Source organism: Ischnura elegans, chromosome 4 (genome assembly GCF_921293095.1).
Source record: "Ischnura elegans chromosome 4, ioIscEleg1.1, whole genome shotgun sequence".
Classification (NCBI taxonomy): Eukaryota; Metazoa; Arthropoda; class Insecta; order Odonata; family Coenagrionidae; genus Ischnura; species Ischnura elegans.
In genome coordinates, this window is record NC_060249.1 from 48154560 (window position 1) to 48172834 (window position 18275).

The 18275-nt window shown below is 35.8% G+C and overlaps 1 protein-coding gene across 1 annotated transcript in view; it reads left to right on the plus strand.

The window, feature by feature from the left end:
- The window catches only part of LOC124157402 (E3 ubiquitin-protein ligase TRIM9), a gene marked incomplete at its 5' end in the record, with an annotated part of 152644 nt that extends 136880 nt beyond the window's left edge, over positions 1 to 15764 (plus strand). The window contains 5 exons of the mRNA XM_046532086.1: positions 6936 to 7075; positions 10889 to 11027; positions 12736 to 12963; positions 13796 to 13968; positions 14913 to 15764. Coding sequence (XP_046388042.1) covers positions 6936 to 7075; positions 10889 to 11027; positions 12736 to 12963; positions 13796 to 13968; positions 14913 to 15032 — 800 coding nt within the window. The remainder of the gene's footprint in view (positions 1 to 6935; positions 7076 to 10888; positions 11028 to 12735; positions 12964 to 13795; positions 13969 to 14912) is intronic.
- Between the last annotated feature and the right edge of the window lie 2511 nt (positions 15765 to 18275).

The following is an 18275-nucleotide window of genomic DNA, read 5'->3' on the forward strand; positions in this document are numbered from 1 at the left end:
GCTTCTAATTGTGAAGGCTTACTTTCAAAGGATGATATTTAAAAAAAAGGCTTTCATTGCCTTTTTTTATGTACGCGCGTAATATTCGCCATATCTATACTCTACGAGTGTATATTTTTTTTTAAATCAGAAATATTAAATACCCAGAAATGTAAAAATATGAAAAACCAATTTCTAAGCGATATATTTTTATCATCAAATGAAATAATATTGCCATGGATGTCTTGAAGATTATTTTTCTCCGAAATTATCAATCAAATGTCCACTTTATTTCCTAACGAAATATTCATATTATAATTGATTTTACAAAGAGATAGAAGGTAATTGATGAAAAGCTTTGATGACTGCGTGAAATGATTATTTGATGCATATTTTTTCAATTATAATTCAGTTTGATCGAAGTAATTAAGGGACAGGTGTGTGCCATTAGCTACGTGTCTCTTAGTTGGAATAACATTTCCGTAGGTATCAGGTATCAATTCAATGCGCTGTAATTATCATAGAGAGCAATTAGTATAAGCAAATTCCAGGAATTGACGTAATTATTGGACAGGTGTGTGCCCTTAGCTATCTATCTCTAAGCTGGAATTTGATTTCCATCGCCATCTGTAATCAGTGCGCTGTAATTATCGTAGAAAACAGTAAGTATGAGCAAATTCCAGGGCCTGCGTCGAGGTGCTAATCGGAAATTGCCGAATTGAGAAAAAGAATTTCCGAAAACTTTCGTTCGCCATATAATAAGCACTTTTTTGCTATTCTAATTTTTTAAATAAATATCAGTAGCCACTAATCAAGGTGCAACCGGCATATTTGCATGGTTCACTTGACTTTAACGGGCGCCCTTCAATTGAAATTAACACGAGGTAGTTTCGCGAAATTTCGATTCGTGTTATGTGGGTCGGATGGTCAAACTAAAGCCTGAATCACACGATCATTTTTTTTCGTCGCGAAAGTAATCACTATCGCGATCACTAGGCGAAATGATCGTCGCCTGCAATTGTTTTTCGCGTTCGCGATCGCGATGAGGATTCCCATCGCTATTTTTCATCACTAGTCCGGTCGCTTTTTCCGTCGCTAAAACCGTCCCTAAAACCCCATATCAGCCAATCGGAACGCATGCCCGTATGGAGCTATTGCAGCGCAACGTTTGACAATTGTGGGAACGACATAGATAAACAAACACGCTATATATTTACGTGATGCGGGTCCTATGACAACGAGCTGTGATATCGGAAATGATGCGAAAAGCGACGGAGGGAGTGACCGTGTGATTCAGAAAAATGATCACTAGAGCGATCGCTTTTCGAGATGGGAAAAGTGATCGCGATAGTGATTACTTTCACGACGAAAAAAAAATGATCGTGTGATTCAGGCTTAAGGAAATAGAATGGAGGGTGGAGGGGAGGGGGGGGGTTTGGACCCCGTACTTGTGGTTTCTCCGTAACTTAATCCTCTAGTCTCGAGGTTTATCCCCGTCCCCCGTCCTTTGCGTTAATCACTAATACGGGAGTTAGGTACCTAGGTGGAAACTTTATGCCCGGCACTAAACCAGCCCATTCTCGAGCTTATCCGCCTTATCCCAATTTAATCCACTGCTCCGAACGCTCACCGGCCCTACCTTCCACGTTCACCTTACCAAAGTTACTTCGCCGTGCACAGTTACCTCGGTTCACCCTCAAAGTATTACGTGTACCCATGTCAAAGCGTACATGTTCTACCTCAGTCTATCGACCCATTTTATTTATCATGCAACAATTTCACCGCACGAGCTACTAACATTCTGTCAGCTAATTTAATATTTTGCTCTCTCCTCTGATTTCTTCATTGCATGTTTTTATGTTGTTATTTTATTCTGTCCTATTTCCCGTAGTTCATGTTTCTGTTTAACGTTTCACGGTAAATTGGCACTGCTGAAGACTAGTACTTTAAATAGTGTGATTTTTACTCAAGGAAATAGGTCTTTTCAATAAAATAGGTTTTTTCGCTGTCGTTGAGTATTTTGCTTCATTTCTCGTGGTCTCCGTGAAGTGAAGCTAATTTATCGTCAAGCGCTAACTTTAAATTTATCCGTAATTTTTTCTATTAAGTGGCCTTTACCCTTCCACACCTATTTAGATATATACTCCATCCAGCAGTGGCGGATCCAGGATTTTTTTTCTGGCGGGGGCACAAGGGTCGGACAGATCTTCTCATATTTGAAGATATATAGAAGACAAGTAATCATATTTGAGATTAAAAATAAAATACAACAATTACTGTACGAAATATTCTCTTCACTTTAATATGAAAGTTATCAATATTAAATTAAATGATTGATGCTCCGTAATACACAAAAAACGAACCAAAAAAACGAAAAAGACCAAGGAGGTTGTAAATATACTGGAGGGGGCACCACTGGTTTCGAGCGTTGAGCGCAGTGTGGCTGGAATGGGGGTGCTTGGGTAGGATAGCCACGCCTAATTTGATCAAAACATTGATGATCCCATAAGAGTCAATGCTAACTATTTGGTGAAATATTCGGTCATGATCGTTGTTACGTTAAAATTAACTATCGCAAACGAACACATTAAACCTTTTTTCTATCATTATGGGAAGGCTTCGTAAAAATATGCCTCGAATATCTTTTCCCAAGGAAAAGTTATAGCCAATCACCACAGTTAGGCTGTGCCACTAGCTTAGCCGAAAATAACATTTTACAAGTGTAAAATATCTATTCCCCTGCACTTCTACTGGTAATTAATAAGATTAGAGCCAATAATAATCTTACGGTACGAAAGTATGTTCACGACGATATGACTATACAGACAGTTTAATATACACAGTAATATGACGAAAGATCGGAAAATTCCAACGACAATCAACGGTAATCGTTGCATTTTAATTTAATCAATCGGAGGCCATATAAGGAATAGAATACTTGATTATATACGAACACCGTTTGAGACTAAGTCCGAAAATTGTCAAACCAAGATGGCGGAATTCTGACCTCGCTTAAAACTCGAATACAGCGCCTCCAGATATTCACAACCTCCTCGCTGACAACTGACAATTGAAGCTGATGCGACAAGGACAGCTTGGCCCTCCTCCGCCAGGAACAATCGAAGGGAGGAAGTAGTAATTACACGGCTAAGGATAGGGCACTACCCTTTGACTCGTGCCTTTCTCTTCACGGAAGAGAGGCAAACTCCTCAGTGTGATGAGTGAAGGTGCCCTTTAAGTTTCCGACGTATCCTGACAGTATGTGACAAATACCGTGACACGCGTAAACGGTTCAATATAGGGGGACCCTTGAAACCCTCCTGCGAGACCACCCTAGTAATTTAAATAGTATGATTTTTTCTCTAGGAAATAGGTCTTTTCAATAAAATTTAAAAGTTCCGGTTTTTTTTATGTAAATAAATTTTGCAGTGACGATCCTTTTAATGTACGACTTAAATCAAATGACTGAGTGGTCGTGCAGAATGACCTAGCCGTCGACGCACCCTAACGCTAAATTCTACTTCTACTGAAGACAGTTTGAATATGAATTTTTTAATTATAAATATATCTTTTGTATAATTTATTAATTCATTGTAGACTACATTTAGGTTTTTACATTGATTTTGTGCGCAATGACAGGAATCTTTCATATTTTGCTATTGTAAATGTACATTGACTAACATGCTATTAAAAAATAAGTAAAAAAGGTACCATCATGTATAATATTGGCGTCATTGAAGTTATAATATAATAAAATTTATAGAATTCAACTTTTATCCCCGCACTCATCATATAGCAAACAAGTTTTTTTTTTCCTCCCGCCAGCAGCTGTGTGGGGTAACTCAGTTACCCCACCAATAAAAAATGAAGTTTCCAAAATCTATTTAAATGTTTAAAAAAAATAATTCGTTGCTTAAATAACGACGAAGTGGTTGAGCTCAAATGCAAAAAATATCAAAGGGACAAAGTAAAAAATAAAAAAAATTATGAAAAATTAACATAATTTGGGGTAATAACTGAGTAACCCCGCACAGTCACGGAAGGGTTTAAATAGATAAATGTATTTACGATTGGTCAAAAAAGTTTTCCTTGGAAATAAACTGGCGCCTCAGTCGCTGTCGTTGAGTATTTAGCTTCATTTCTCGTGGTCTCCGTGAAGTGAAGCTAATTTATCGTCAAGTGCTAACTTTAAATTTATCCGTGATTTTTTATATTAAGTGGCCTTTACCCTTCCACACCTATTTAGATATACTCCTTCCAGTAGGGGTGGATCCAGGATTTTTTTCTGGCGGGGGCACAAGGCTACCCTTGTGCCCCCGCCAGAAAAAAATCCTGGATCTTCACAGATCTGGACAGATCCTCTCATATTTGAAGATATATAGAAGAAGACAATTAATCATATTGGAGATTAAAAACAAAATACAACAATTACTGTACGAAATATTCTCTTCACTTTAATATGAAAGTTATCAACATTAAATTGAATGATTAAGGCTCCGTAGTACACAAAAAACGAACGTAATGATAACCGTATTAAAAATATTTTCTATCTTTAAGGGAGGGGGGCACGTGCCTCGTGTCCCGCCCCCCTCTCCCTTAATCCACCTATGCCTTTCAGAGAAGTGTTGTATAATTAGATGAACTTGGTGTACCAACGCGCTATTTCTTCCTTGTCTTCTGAGATAATGAAGATCTAGCGCCATTTGGCGCTTTGACGAGCTGGCCGTAACTGTGCAAGAATTCACTTAGTATTATTGTCTTATTTCGCATGCCTGCTTTCTTCGTACTTATCCCCGGATGTGTAAAATTATATATTTTACGTTTTCGCATGCTCCATAGTGTCTGTGGCTTATTGTACGTCTAACAAAGTGTGAGTGCTGATTTATTGATTATTTTGAATTTCTCTCTCTTTTTGAAATTTAGGCAAAGTCTATTCGCTCAGTAAGATATAAATTAGTTTAACTTTTGTGGTGGCAATGATTGATTTATTATTCCTTGTCAAATAAGCGATGCATATCAGATTTGATGGTTATTTCCTAATTTATAAGATGTGATTTTTTAAGCAAGATATCTTCAATTTGTAGTTTTAAGTGTATTTTTTCATAGATCTTATATATCCTCGTTATTTCTGTCGAAAACTTCTTCTTTCCTGTGTTTTAGTTATAAGATATAACCCTCATACCTCTTATATAAAAGGATCGAAATGATCATAGGGTGAGTGTTCAATAAAAGCTCAATGCTCATATGGTGACTCACCCTTCCTCATATGAAATTCCTTAAGCTGGCCAGATTACTTCCTGTGATATGGTTGAGTTATTCATGATAATTTATCTTTAGTGCACCATATCCATATTTAATTTTCATTAACCGATATTTTAGATCGAATCGATTATTTCCATTTAGTCGATATCGAATTTTAAAAAAAACAGTGATTAAAATCAAATCTTTGATAATACCCTGGTGGCTATCTGCATTTGATTTAATGGCTTCTTAAAAAATTAAACTTACCAAGAAAACTCAATTCTCGTTTAATGTCTTATTTTTGAGTCGGTAGGTGGGACTCTACGATATGCTCTACTCATATATATGAACTTTGTCGTAGCTGTGATTTTGAACTGTTAATATTGATGCTACAAGGCAACTTTTCCAACCTATTTCGTTACAGATACTATTTTTATTTTATTCGATACCCTCTAACATGCAACAAAACCAGCCATTTATATTTTCATTGCTGGAGTTATGTTAGAATTAAAACAAAACTGTGATTAAATTCAGTTATTACTGCCATTTTGCCTATCTATATGGTTGCTCGTACGGTTGATGGTGTAATCAAGAGGTTTTTTTTTCCTTTTCATAGAAATAAATATTTCGTTTCTTAAAATGAGTAGGATTGGTTGAGTTTCTGTGGACTTCGAATAAGGCTATTTTTATTGATTCAAGTGCATGGAACGAATTTCAACTTTTTATCCTCTAAATGATCCTGAAAAATGTGGAATAAAGGGATATATTAGTTTTTAAAAATATTTTTCCGCTATGCTATGGCCTTACTTCGCTCTTCAGAACGAATATTTTTAATTACCTTTTAAATTCCAGTCGTGACTCATAATTTCATTTAATCCACGTACTAATTGTATGATTCTCTTTATTGTACTGCTGAAATATCCGGGTAAAATTTTTCCACTTCCTTCTCCTTGCTAAAAATGTTAAAAGCTATAAAAATTTACAATTTTTGTGTGAATTGCATTTAGAGATAAATTATTCGTGCTGGAATAAGGCTCATGGTTGGTAATTAATTCTTCCACAAAATTGGAAACTCTTTATTTGCATTTCCTTCTAATTCCATTTAAGTTGCACACCGGCGTTGAGCACCGGACTGAGGAAACTCTAATTGGAAGGGTTTTTTTTTCTGGCGGCGTAATAAAATTATGAGAAAACTGCGTGATGAGTTTTTACTTTTAATTCAGGGTCACTTGCTAAATTTCTCTTTGATATCTTCCTTGACTTTGTCTTTTCATTTTGAATAAATTTAAATCAGTTTGTTCTACATCTGTCACTGTAGACATTGTTTTAGATAGAGTTCTTGCATGTATCTTTCCTTTTCTTTGAAATGACAGCTATGACTCCGTTTTAAAAGCTGTCTTGAATTAATTTGAAATTTACATTATGTGTCACGGCACTTGTTTGAGCATATCTTCTGATCTTTCTCCTGAATATGAATCAATTCTTGAAGTTTTGGTCAAGTTCGTTATTATAATCTTAAAAAGATCTTCTACTGCGTAGGTATATTCAAAACACAATTTTTGAATATGATTAAAGCAACCAAAACTCCCGAGATTTGATTTTTCCTGAATTTTTTCGTATTTGAATATCCGACGTTTCGGCAGATGCCTGAACTGCCCCCTGCAGGTATATTCCATTCAAATAAGTTGTATTAATTGCATTGTCGTCACGCGCAGCGCCAGCAGCCCCGACCATTATCCCGGAGGAGTGCAGCGCGGAGAACAACAGCGTGACAATCGCCTGGCAGCCCCCGCCCACCTCCTTCGTGGAAGGATACCTGCTCGAGATGGACGACGGAAGCGGAGGAGAGTTCCGGGTGAGCCTTGCTTATTTTATAACTTACAATAACTCTAGCTTATTTGTGCAGAGCACGCAACTGCGTACAAATTCCCTTGTTTCGTACATAGCTTTGTAATTCGTCGTCGCCGACTGGCAACCAAAGTCCCATGTTCACTATGTAACAATGTAATAAAACAATTTTAATAAACAATCGTATATATCAAAGTAATATAACATTTTCAGGCTTCCAAAATAGATAGCAACAAACTTATAAAAAATTGTTATGTAACTTCTTTTGGTCTTTACCGACACTGGATGGGTAACCTGTAACACTATTTATATAACACATTTTCGAAGCTATATAACAAAGCCATATAACTTTTTTCGGTTGCCAAAGTGCATTCCTTTAAAATTTATCAGATTGTTGTATATCTTCTATGTACAGATATAAAAGATGATGTCTGTTTGTCTGTCCGCTATGCATTTCCATATGGCTGGACGGATTGCAACCAAAGTTAGTACGTAGGTGTATCTCATGCTCCCAAAGCCCGTAATGCTACTTCGGGATGTGTCCGACGAGTCTTTTGCATCGTTTTCTCATTACCGTTTGTTACGCCACGTCACACCATCTCTGTGATTGGACATCCTGCAGGGTAGGCACACCTCTTTACACAATCAAAGGTAAAATCTAAAAATCCAATTTGATCATGAAATCCAAGTTCCAAGTTTCCAAGGGCGGTCTGCTAGTTTGGCATAAAACGTCGTGGTTTGAACAGCCAAACTCAAGTGACCCAGAATCTTATATTTCAGAAAGGGGATTTTTTACAATTTTTGTTTTTGTGTATTCCCGTAAATTTACTAGGGGTTTTATATGCATAATAAGTCTTTAAAATTTTTACCCTCAACTGCTTCATCGTATAGAATTTTTGGGCAATTATTGTCCTCTTTGTAATTTTCGATTTTTTGTCTTTTATCCCTTAACGCATTTTCATCTACCGAAAGAGTTTGTCTTTATTTGTCCTTCCTTACTGTATGCGTATGCGTGTAATAATTCAATTAGATGAAATTTAAACTCTCATTTTCAATGTTTAGGTTAGTTTTTTGGTCATCAATTCCCCAGAAAATTGGACTAAACTGTACCACTAAATACTGCTAATTTCTTCTCTTTAATTAACGGAATACCGCTGACTAAAAACTAAAATTCACTAAACAAAAAACACATTAACATCATATCGCATCCACGTGTGCTGCTTGCGAAACTTTTGCTGCCACGTGTGGCGAAAATCGTACCGACTAGCGTTCACACGAGGCGCTTTTGCGAATGAAGTCTCTTCTACTGCTACTTTGGACTATCTACCACTTGAAGTTGTTATTTTTTTCTTTTCCCCATTTTCAGCGTGGCAATTACGAGAAAATTATTACTATGTCATTATTTCTTTACTGAGTTTGCCGTGAGTGAGCAAAATATCGTAGTTTTAAAAAATTGGTGCGCTATTGAAGTTCGTATTCCCGTCGTCATCATAAGTGCTTTCACATTGTTCTCATCTCTGAGTGGTTTTGCGTGCTCTCAAAGCGCTGCATATTTTGATATCTCAGTGAAGCCAAGTTTAACGCTAGAAATTTTTTCTCTGCAATTTCGTCCATCCATTTCGCATCGTGAATCGTTAAGTGCTCAGCTGTGTTTTTATTTCGCGTATTTTTTACGTTTATTTTGCAGTTTTAGTTGCTAATCGTGCTATTTAGCGGGTGGAAAAAGTTTTCTGTGTTCAGTTAACGTCTGCAAAATTTTGATTCCTATTTGTTGCGCGCCAGTGTGATGGAAATGATGAAGTAATTTGTCCTTGCCGTCTTGATATTACTCCATCACCAATGTCTAAGTTTGGTATTTCCCGTGGTAATGATTCATTAAAACGTTTAGTTTCAGAAGTGGTGTGTTATTCCCTGGATTATATTTTTTCTCTGGTAGCCAGATACGCGGAGGTAGTCATGATCAGCTTTACCTAAAACTCGCGTTGAAAACAGCAGTATTTTTTATTGATTCGTGAAAATAGAAATTATCCCTATTTTCCCTTGTTTTATTACGATTTTGACTTTCACAAACCTCATTCAATTCTGCGAAATTCATTTTATAAAATTATTTTGTCTACTTTTGATTGTAGCCTTAAAAAAAATTCCCTAACCTATTTTACATATTTGGTATTATTCCATCTCATAAAGTTGACGTTTTTCGGGAATTAATGACCTAATTTTCTTCTGGCCTTTATTTTCTTCGACGCGAGATCTAGAATCAAAAGGAATAAGAAATGGTATAGGAAAACAAGATAGCACTTTTTGTGCAAATTTTACTTTGATACCACGTGTTTCAATCGCTATGTCATCATTACAAGGTACATACGGTTGAAACGCGTAGTGCCCTAGTAAAACTTGTGGAAAATGCTATCTAGTTTTCTTGTACAAATAAGTATTATTTCCACCATATCTCGCCTGCCTCAGATAATTTTATTTGCAATATAAGAAGCTGAAAGGAATGGAACGAGCCAGAGGTGATTTCCTTTCCTTTTGATTCCTACTTGTTATCTGTCAAGGTGCCCGTTATGCTATTCATACGGTGAAAATGGGACATTAATAACCCCATGAAATCCTCATAGTTTGTTCCTTCCGTCACGTGACGGATGAGGAGGGTGCCCTTCCTCATTCGTGCGCGCCTTTTGCGATATACAGGCAGGAAGATGTCCGCTAATAAATGAGGAAATTTTCCCCTCGTTAACTGTCCTAACTAAAGCAATGTTCTGAGCAAGGAGATTTCGTGCAAGAGGACCGTTGAAGATCATTTTATTTTGCCAACATATTACTGACAATTGCCCCCATAATTGCGCATTTTAATGAGTTTCCCTAAATGTCCGCGGCCCGGCGATGAATTCAGAGCGCTTGAATATTACAGTGGAGCATAAATACTCTACACGTAGATACTCCACACATCTCTATAGTATCATATATCTCTATATAAACTCTATGCAGTAGAGGTTCGTGTTGTCCTCCACCTCTAAATATTTTGTCATCCACCGCGCATTTAAATGAGTTTACAAAAGTCGCCACACGCGTCTCTGACGGACGAATTGACCACGGGTAAATAGGGTTTAATTAGCGGTTTTAATCGTAATTTATACACATTGTGATGTGATCTATCGAATTCATAGCTTTTAGATGCTTTTCCTCGCAGTGACAAACACAATACTGCAAAATATTGGAAATCAGTGGATCGCATTGCACTCATCACCGCGCCGCGGACATTTTTGACAAGAACCAAAGAAAGGGTTTTTAAATGATTTCAAAATAATTATCAAATAATTTCAAAATTATGCTAAAATGATTTTAAACTTATATGAAAACGAATTAAAAATTATGTTAAAATGATTTCAAAATAATTATCTAAGTATTTAAAAATTGATTTTAAAATGTACAAAATACAATTTTGAAATTGATTTGAAATAATATTCACATATTATTTTTCTGTGAAATTAAAAAAAAAACTTTATGTGAAAAAATAAGCCATTACTTAGTACCTATTCAATATGTATGTTATCAACAAAATGAGATCACTTGGTACTAGACTTTAAAAGAGCAACACTTAATACATTATTTTGAAATTATTTTAAAATCTTGAAAAAGTCATGAGTTTAGCCATCTTATGTTATTTTGATTTTAAAATCATTTTTCAATATTCTTTTGCTATTTGGGCACCTGTTCATATTTTGACAATTGTCTCAAAAGTTGATAACCACCTACGACTTGGAATTGTTTATTTTGGATACAATAATATTTTTCTCTGCTTTTTATTTATCCTTCACAGGAGGTATATTGCGGCAAGGAGACAATATGCACAGTTGACGGCCTCCATTTTAATTCCGTTTACAATGCCCGTGTAAAAGCATTCAACAGCACAGGAGAAGGAGAATACAGTGAATGCATTGGGCTACAGACTGCTGAAGGTTAGTTTAATTTGCTGTATAATTACACAGTGTAGATCTTTCATACTTCACTGTCGCTCCACCTCAGGTCAAAAAATGACTGGCCCTTGACCCTTAGGGTCAAATTGACCCTTTTTCTCTCAGATTTGGAAAAATATCTGAATGTTTGTATACTCATCTCAAACTCAATAACCGAGAACTGCATTGGAAAAAGAATGTTTTCAAGGGAATCGTGAGCATTTTAATTTCTCATTTAATTGCCACGAAAACATGTCTTTCATCCTATTACATATTCCTATCAGCCATGATTTTTGGCTCATTCCCAGAACTTACACTTTGTTTAAGACAAATGAAATAACTCAATTTGATTTAATTCTATTTCTTATTATTGCCCTTTTAAAATATTTTTGGTTTACTTTCATGAAATACCTACTCCATCTCATAATCGGCTACAACTATAATTGGTCATTGGTCTTCTAATATTCCTAAAAATTAGGATAAAACATAGAAAAATCGCTTTGAGACTAATAATTTCCTGAGTGGAGAGAAAGAGAAAAGAAATTACATATAAAATAAGAAACTGTACTCATTAGTTCTCAATATAGTTCAAGTCTCGAGATCACAGCTTATTTTGTGTAAATTTTAATGAAAAAATGGATACTGCATGGCAAAGAAATTTTTCTGTTTCCCCATTTAAAGATGTTGAAATTTTTCTGTAATATAAAAGTCCTTCTTTAAGATTTTTGAGTTTTATCCCTACTCATCAGCTTTAAATTAACACCCTCAGACAATATTAAACTTCCAAGGCCTTGCCAAGTTGGTCATCTTGTGCGTCAATTGCTAATTTTACCTTCCTAGATAAAATCAGTCTATCTGATGACTTGATATACTGACTCAGCCACGTTTGGTAAATGAAGTTGTCAAACCAAACCAGGCTGAAAGGGGCCAAGCGTGCTCACTTTCAAAACCAATCTGAAATCTTGTCTCTGCCTAAGGCCAGTCCGAGTGGTAAACAGATCTCAGTTGAGCATAGGATTCATCTTGGTCATCCAATGACCACCAGCCATTTGCAAAGGTACTGTTCTTTTGTGCAGAATCATGCAAGGCACACGTTTTTGGTTCCATAATGAGGCAAAAATGTTCAAAGGTAGCTTTTCTCATTTGAAAATTACTTACCAAATCAATGCAATGATTATTAACCATAACTTACCACCTTTGAGCACTCTTGACTTTGCTATGAACTCTAATCCTGTGCTACACCAAGAAGCACATAAGGAATCTTCTGTTTTGTACATTTTGATAAAATTTGAGGGAGAAATATCTATAGCAACGGCAAATAATCTCTGCTGGTGTGCCCTCCACCTTTGATTTACTGGTACCTGATATCTGTTTTAATTTGCCACTAACAGTTAGTAGCGTTACCAGCTATGATGATGAAACATTTATGATATCATCTTTAATTTCATATTGAGAAACTTGATTTAACTACACTTGATAGAGAAAAATGCTACAAAATATAAGCAACCGGAAGGAAGGGATAGCAGAATTTATGTGTAGGTGAAGAACAATATGTTATATCCATATTGTTATACACAACTATCCAAGTGAGCCTAATTTCTCTTTTCAGATCAGACTGATCCAAGTTCGGTTTGGTAAACATAGATAAAGAGTCTGTTGGTGATTGTTTCATAATTTTGTATTTATTAAATAATGTGACTTTTTGTTGCAGTTGCCTGGTTTTCATTTGACCCCTGCCTATGCCCACCAGAACTTCGTTTTTCTGGCGACGACAGTGCCACTGTAACATGTGATGGCTACGAGCACAGGGTAGCCCTTGCCGCCGTTGGTTTCTCTCGAGGTGTTCATTATTGGGAGTTTTCAGTGGACCGCTATGATGCAGATGCAGATCCTAGTTTTGGTATAGCTCGCCTAGATGTTAACAAGGAGCAGATGCTTGGTGAGTCTGTCTTGAGTAACATCTTCTGTAAAATTCCTTCCAATTTGCTGAATGCTACTTGCTTGGGAGAGAGTATATGAGTAGTTGCCCGAATTTGAGTGTGTGGAAAATTTAATAGTGAAAATTTGTTTTTAAAACAGTGATAACAATTCTTATTGTAACTTTGCTTGTAGTTGTCAGGTTTTCCTTTGATCTCTACCCTGAGCATTTCAAAATCTAGCCACCAGTCATTTAGTTATAGATGCTATAATTTTTTTGCTTACCCTTCTGTTATCATGCATAATACATTTTTTAAGATAAAAACCTCTTGCAGTTTTGTGATCATGGAGGAAAAACTTAAAACTTGAAGAAAACTTTGAAAGTAATTTTCTTGCCAAGCCAAGGCACTGTTTTCTCCATGTGCACCGTGCATATACTTGTATATTGTGTGGCTGAGATGTTAATCAGTTACAGAAATCAATTTTCATTTGAACCTTGATCTACTGACTGCATTTTTCTTGAAGAACCATTCCACACATAAATTTTTCTAAATGCGATACCCCTTGCCGTCATCTGTTCAAAAAGTAGGATTTGCAAGATATGCATATGTTTTTTTTGTACCTTTTTAAATACTAAAAGAAATCTATCTCTAAGTAAGTGAAGTGGTATTCACGACTGTTCTATGAGACAGAAAGATCAACTGCATGTCTGATAAATATACACTCTAGCAATGCTTGGTTTCTTTGACGTGATATGTCCTACATCAGTTAAACTTTTAACTACTCTATCGCTGGGCAAGTAAAACTTATAATTTATATTATTACTGAATGAATATTTCTATACTTGTTTTCAGGCAAGGATGACAAAGGCTGGTGCATGTACATTGATCGACAAAGGTCATGGTTCATGCATGGGAACGTTCATGAGCAGAGGACTGAAGGAGGAATTACTGTGGGCTCAACTGTTGGTGTCCTACTTGATCTTGATCGCCACACCCTCTCCTTCTATGTCAATGAAGAACCACAGGTAAGTTGCATCTTGCTATGGCTTAGATAATTGCTTGAAGAACCATTGGATTCATTCATTCACATTCACATTCAGTCATTCCATTCACAAAGAAAGGACTGATAATTAGGCCTCCTTAATTTTCATGCAGAGAACTGTCTGTGGTTTCGTATTCTTTGTATTATTATTTGATATCTAGTATTAGTGGCATTATTTACGATTGTTTTCTGAGATATTGGTTGGTGTTTGTATTTTACTACCATTGTCAAAAATACATGAAGTAATGAAATCTTGAAAACTTGAAAATCAAAGAGCACTCCTGCAGTATAATAAACAAAATTATTTTAGAAGGTACATATTTATCATGATTGTAAGCTAAATCATTGTTAATATGTTTTTTTTAGGAAAGCAGGATAGAACCAAATTTTACTTAAAGTTTCCACCCATGGCATTGCGTTTAAATTTCGTAGAAAAAAATTATTCCAAAGTGTGGTTAAGTACTTTGTATGAATATGTAATGAATCTGCCAAAATTGGAAATTTTACTTATTCAATCATGAATTTACATTATTTCTACCATATTTTTTATGAAGAAACAATTTCATTGAATTCCAGATAATTTTGTGAAATAATTTCATTGCTCAAATTCTTCAAAACAAATATTATTTAAATTGTGTTTCTGTCGCCACTGCTGACTGGGACTAATTTTTTAGGCTTGGATTTTGACTAAAGAGAGGATTATGTCCACAGTACTTCGAAATGTAGTAAAAGTCATTTCATATTCATCTGAAATTATTTTTCCACCTGCTATGAACCAATAATGCATGGGATTGAGAGCCATTCTGGAAATATCTATGACAATGCAATAGCAGTCATTGTTTCATATATTTATGTGTTTCCTCTCCATGTTTCTCTAAATTTTGGTGGTATGCTATGGCGTATTGATGAATTCCCCATTTCTTTCAGGGTCCAATCGCATTTAGGGATCTTTATGGTGTCTTCTACCCAGCTGTCAGCCTGAATCGAGGCGTATCTGTAACATTGCACACAGCTCTGGATCCTCCCTCGGATAGCGACGAGAGCTGAATGTTAAAGAAAGAGCTGAAACCAGCTGCAGATGATAGTAGATCCAAAGGAGAAGAGGAAACTTCTTCTACGCATTGAAAGTTTCTCCCGCAAGAAGGATGAAAAAATTTGCTCGATTCGATAGAAATTTAAGGAGGAGCGAGGGAACCCATTTGTACATATCCTTTTTCCATTTAATGTATAACTCGGAAAAAATTGCATACATTTTTATCAAAAAATCTTGGAAGCATATGACTATGTGAAAGTTCCCCTTGTAATCACTTATGAGCTTATTTAGAAATTTCAGTAACTCACTGCGAAGAAATAAATATCATTCTTATCAAAATGACATTTTATGTATATACATAATACACTAAAGATACATGTTTTGTTGTACAACCTCTAAATGTAAAAAAAACTATCCACGCTGGGATTGAATTGTAATGGTGTGTCATAATGTTTTTAGTTGAGCGGCCTAAGGTCTAATTGATGTAATTTTGGTCTCATATAACTTGCTCTTTTTGAAGGACCATTTTAGAAAGTTGTTAGTTAGGACGATTGTGTGCCCTTCCTTTATTTCAATGTGCCTCCTTCCTGAACTCCTAATTCCAGCTACAAAATGATTTATATTTTCCTTTTTGAATGAAAACATGTTTCAGAAAAGTGTGCTCCTCGGAGTAATTTTTTTCAATACATCATTTTCTTATTGTAAATTTGTATATTTGATTCAATAATTAATAAATAATCATTGGAGAAATCCAGGAATCATAATTTATGGAAGATTGAGTTTCACCGCATGGATCAGATGAGATGATCGAGGTGTATGACTAAGTCTTACGGTTGGGAAATATGTATATATTTACTAATATGCCATGGAGAGGAGGGAGAATTGTGGAATATAAGTGAAGTCTTCTTCAACATGCCGGAGCTGACTCGACCAGTTCCTTTGAAATTTATGGCATACCTCATCTTTGACTTTACTTATCTTTCTTGTGAAGGTGGTAAGTGGTTTTTGATCTGTGATCATGTTTTATAGGCTTCCTGTATTTTTTTCAGTCTGAGGGCAGCAGTTTTTCTGGAATTCCTCCCATTATCTTCAGGTCAGACCTCATCTGACTTCTGGAACACCTTATAAGGAACACCTTATATTTTTACACCGTATTTCCACCAAAAAAACACGAGTAAATAACTTCTCGTTGCTGTCTGGGTAGTCCTGAAGATATTGACAGGATTGCTGGAAAAACTGTCATCGTCAGCATAAAAAAATTAATTGAAAACCTAAAAAACATGTTTGCATTATATATTTTTGTCTCCGTGAAAGGGAGAGGGAAATTATCCCTGAAGTCTAATGGTAGTTAGGTATTATCCCCACTGTAAATGGAAGTTTAAACCCCCCCCCCCCACCTCCCCCAGTCTAGACGTACTCACATTTTACAAATCTGATAACAGCCCTCTCTCTGAAAAGTTTCATGTTTGAAAATTACCTCACTATTGGTAGCAAAGATTGTTACAATCATGCAGTCAACTTTGGTTGCAATGGAATGATTTATTTCTGAGTTATGAGTGCAAAATATAAAAATCACTGACTTATATAAGCAGTCATAGACATGGCCAGAATATTTCACCTGGGGATGTGTACCTTAACCCAGGAGAGGGCGTGCGGCAAAATGTAACGTTAGAAGGCACATGAGCTGTCATCGACACCCCAAAGAAAATACTTTTTTTCTGTTTACTTGGAATGGTAGTTATGTTGTGTTCTTTATTAAATAGGTCCACCAAATTAGATTGTTACTAAATATTTGCTTTTACACTATTGCCATAAAATTGCAGATAATGGGAAAAATATATTCAACTGAAGTTTTCTATGCTATTTAACGTATTTGATGTTAACTTTACAACTTTGGGTTTCAAGGCATGAAATATCTTGTTAAACATGCTGAATAATAATGTTCTACGTGTTAAAAGAGAAAAAATAATTAGCTCCCATGAAGGGAAAAAGCTCCGGGGAAGTCCTATGGCTCGGAAGAAGAACGTGGAAGAGTACGTGGGGACACTTTAACTCGTTCCAATCCCGAAGAGGAATGAAAATTATGGCATACTGGTAGTCTTTTGTCAAAATGATGACTTGAAGGTATAAGAATTACCAACACTGTAGATATCACGATGTATGTACATTGGGTCAAAGAAGAACCATGGGGTGCCTGCCCTTTCCCATGTTATGACAAAGAATTAAACTTTGTCATAAGGCAAACTTAATTAATATTAATACAAAGAACAGAACTTTGTCTCTAAGAGAAAGATGAGTTTCATTGATTCACTTTTTCAACCCATGTAAGAGGTGCACCAGTGTAAGAAGTGCACCTAAGTTGTAGGTATAGGTGTTGCGGAAAAAATGTTTTTGGGCTCTTTTCTTTTGTATGGTTCTGGCCTTTCTTCACCCTATCTGCTTGTACCTCATGATTTATACTGTCATGTTTCATGCAAGGGCGTACCCAGGATCAAAACTAGAGGGGGGCAAGCCGTGGTTGTTCAATTTGTAGCACAGAAAAAGTTAAGAAGACTAAAATTTCAAGAAAATTATGATAACGCTTTATTAGTTTAAAAAAATGTTTGCTCAAAAAATTATTTTAATATCACGTTTCATACTAATATGGCTTTTCTTGGATTTAAATAAATTTTGTTCAAAACTTTCTTTTTGAACAACATTTACTTTTGCTTCTGGGGGGGCAGCTGCCCCCCTCCCCCTGCAGGGTACACCCATGGTTTCATGGGATCTTAGAGGTGAGTATATTGACAAGATACACTGGGTTCTCTGAGATGTTGCTGCTCGTTTGGAGTATGCTTAGGTATATCGAGGTAATTCATAAAATTTTGTATGTAATTTCAAGGAAAAAATTGCGCCTCTTGCATAGGTTATATTATGATATGGGGATTTGAGATTTTTTATCAGGTTGGTTACTTCCTAAAATTCTTACATATTGATCTTGGGGCCCAGACTTAAGGCGAAGTATAGACAAATATTTTACTCATAGAGATTATGATATTAAGTGTCAACATATATGGTTTCTAGGAATAATGAATGGATCTGAGGAAGGATATTGGATTCAGGCTGCATGAATCGCAGATATGAAAGTAGGTATGTATTGGGAAAAATTAGGAAGGTACGATGATGATGAGAGAGAAGAGCAAAAAAGAAAGTGTTTAGTAAGTTCATTGAGATAGCTTTTCTAAAAATTAAAAATAGAACCTATCGCAGAGTTTTTC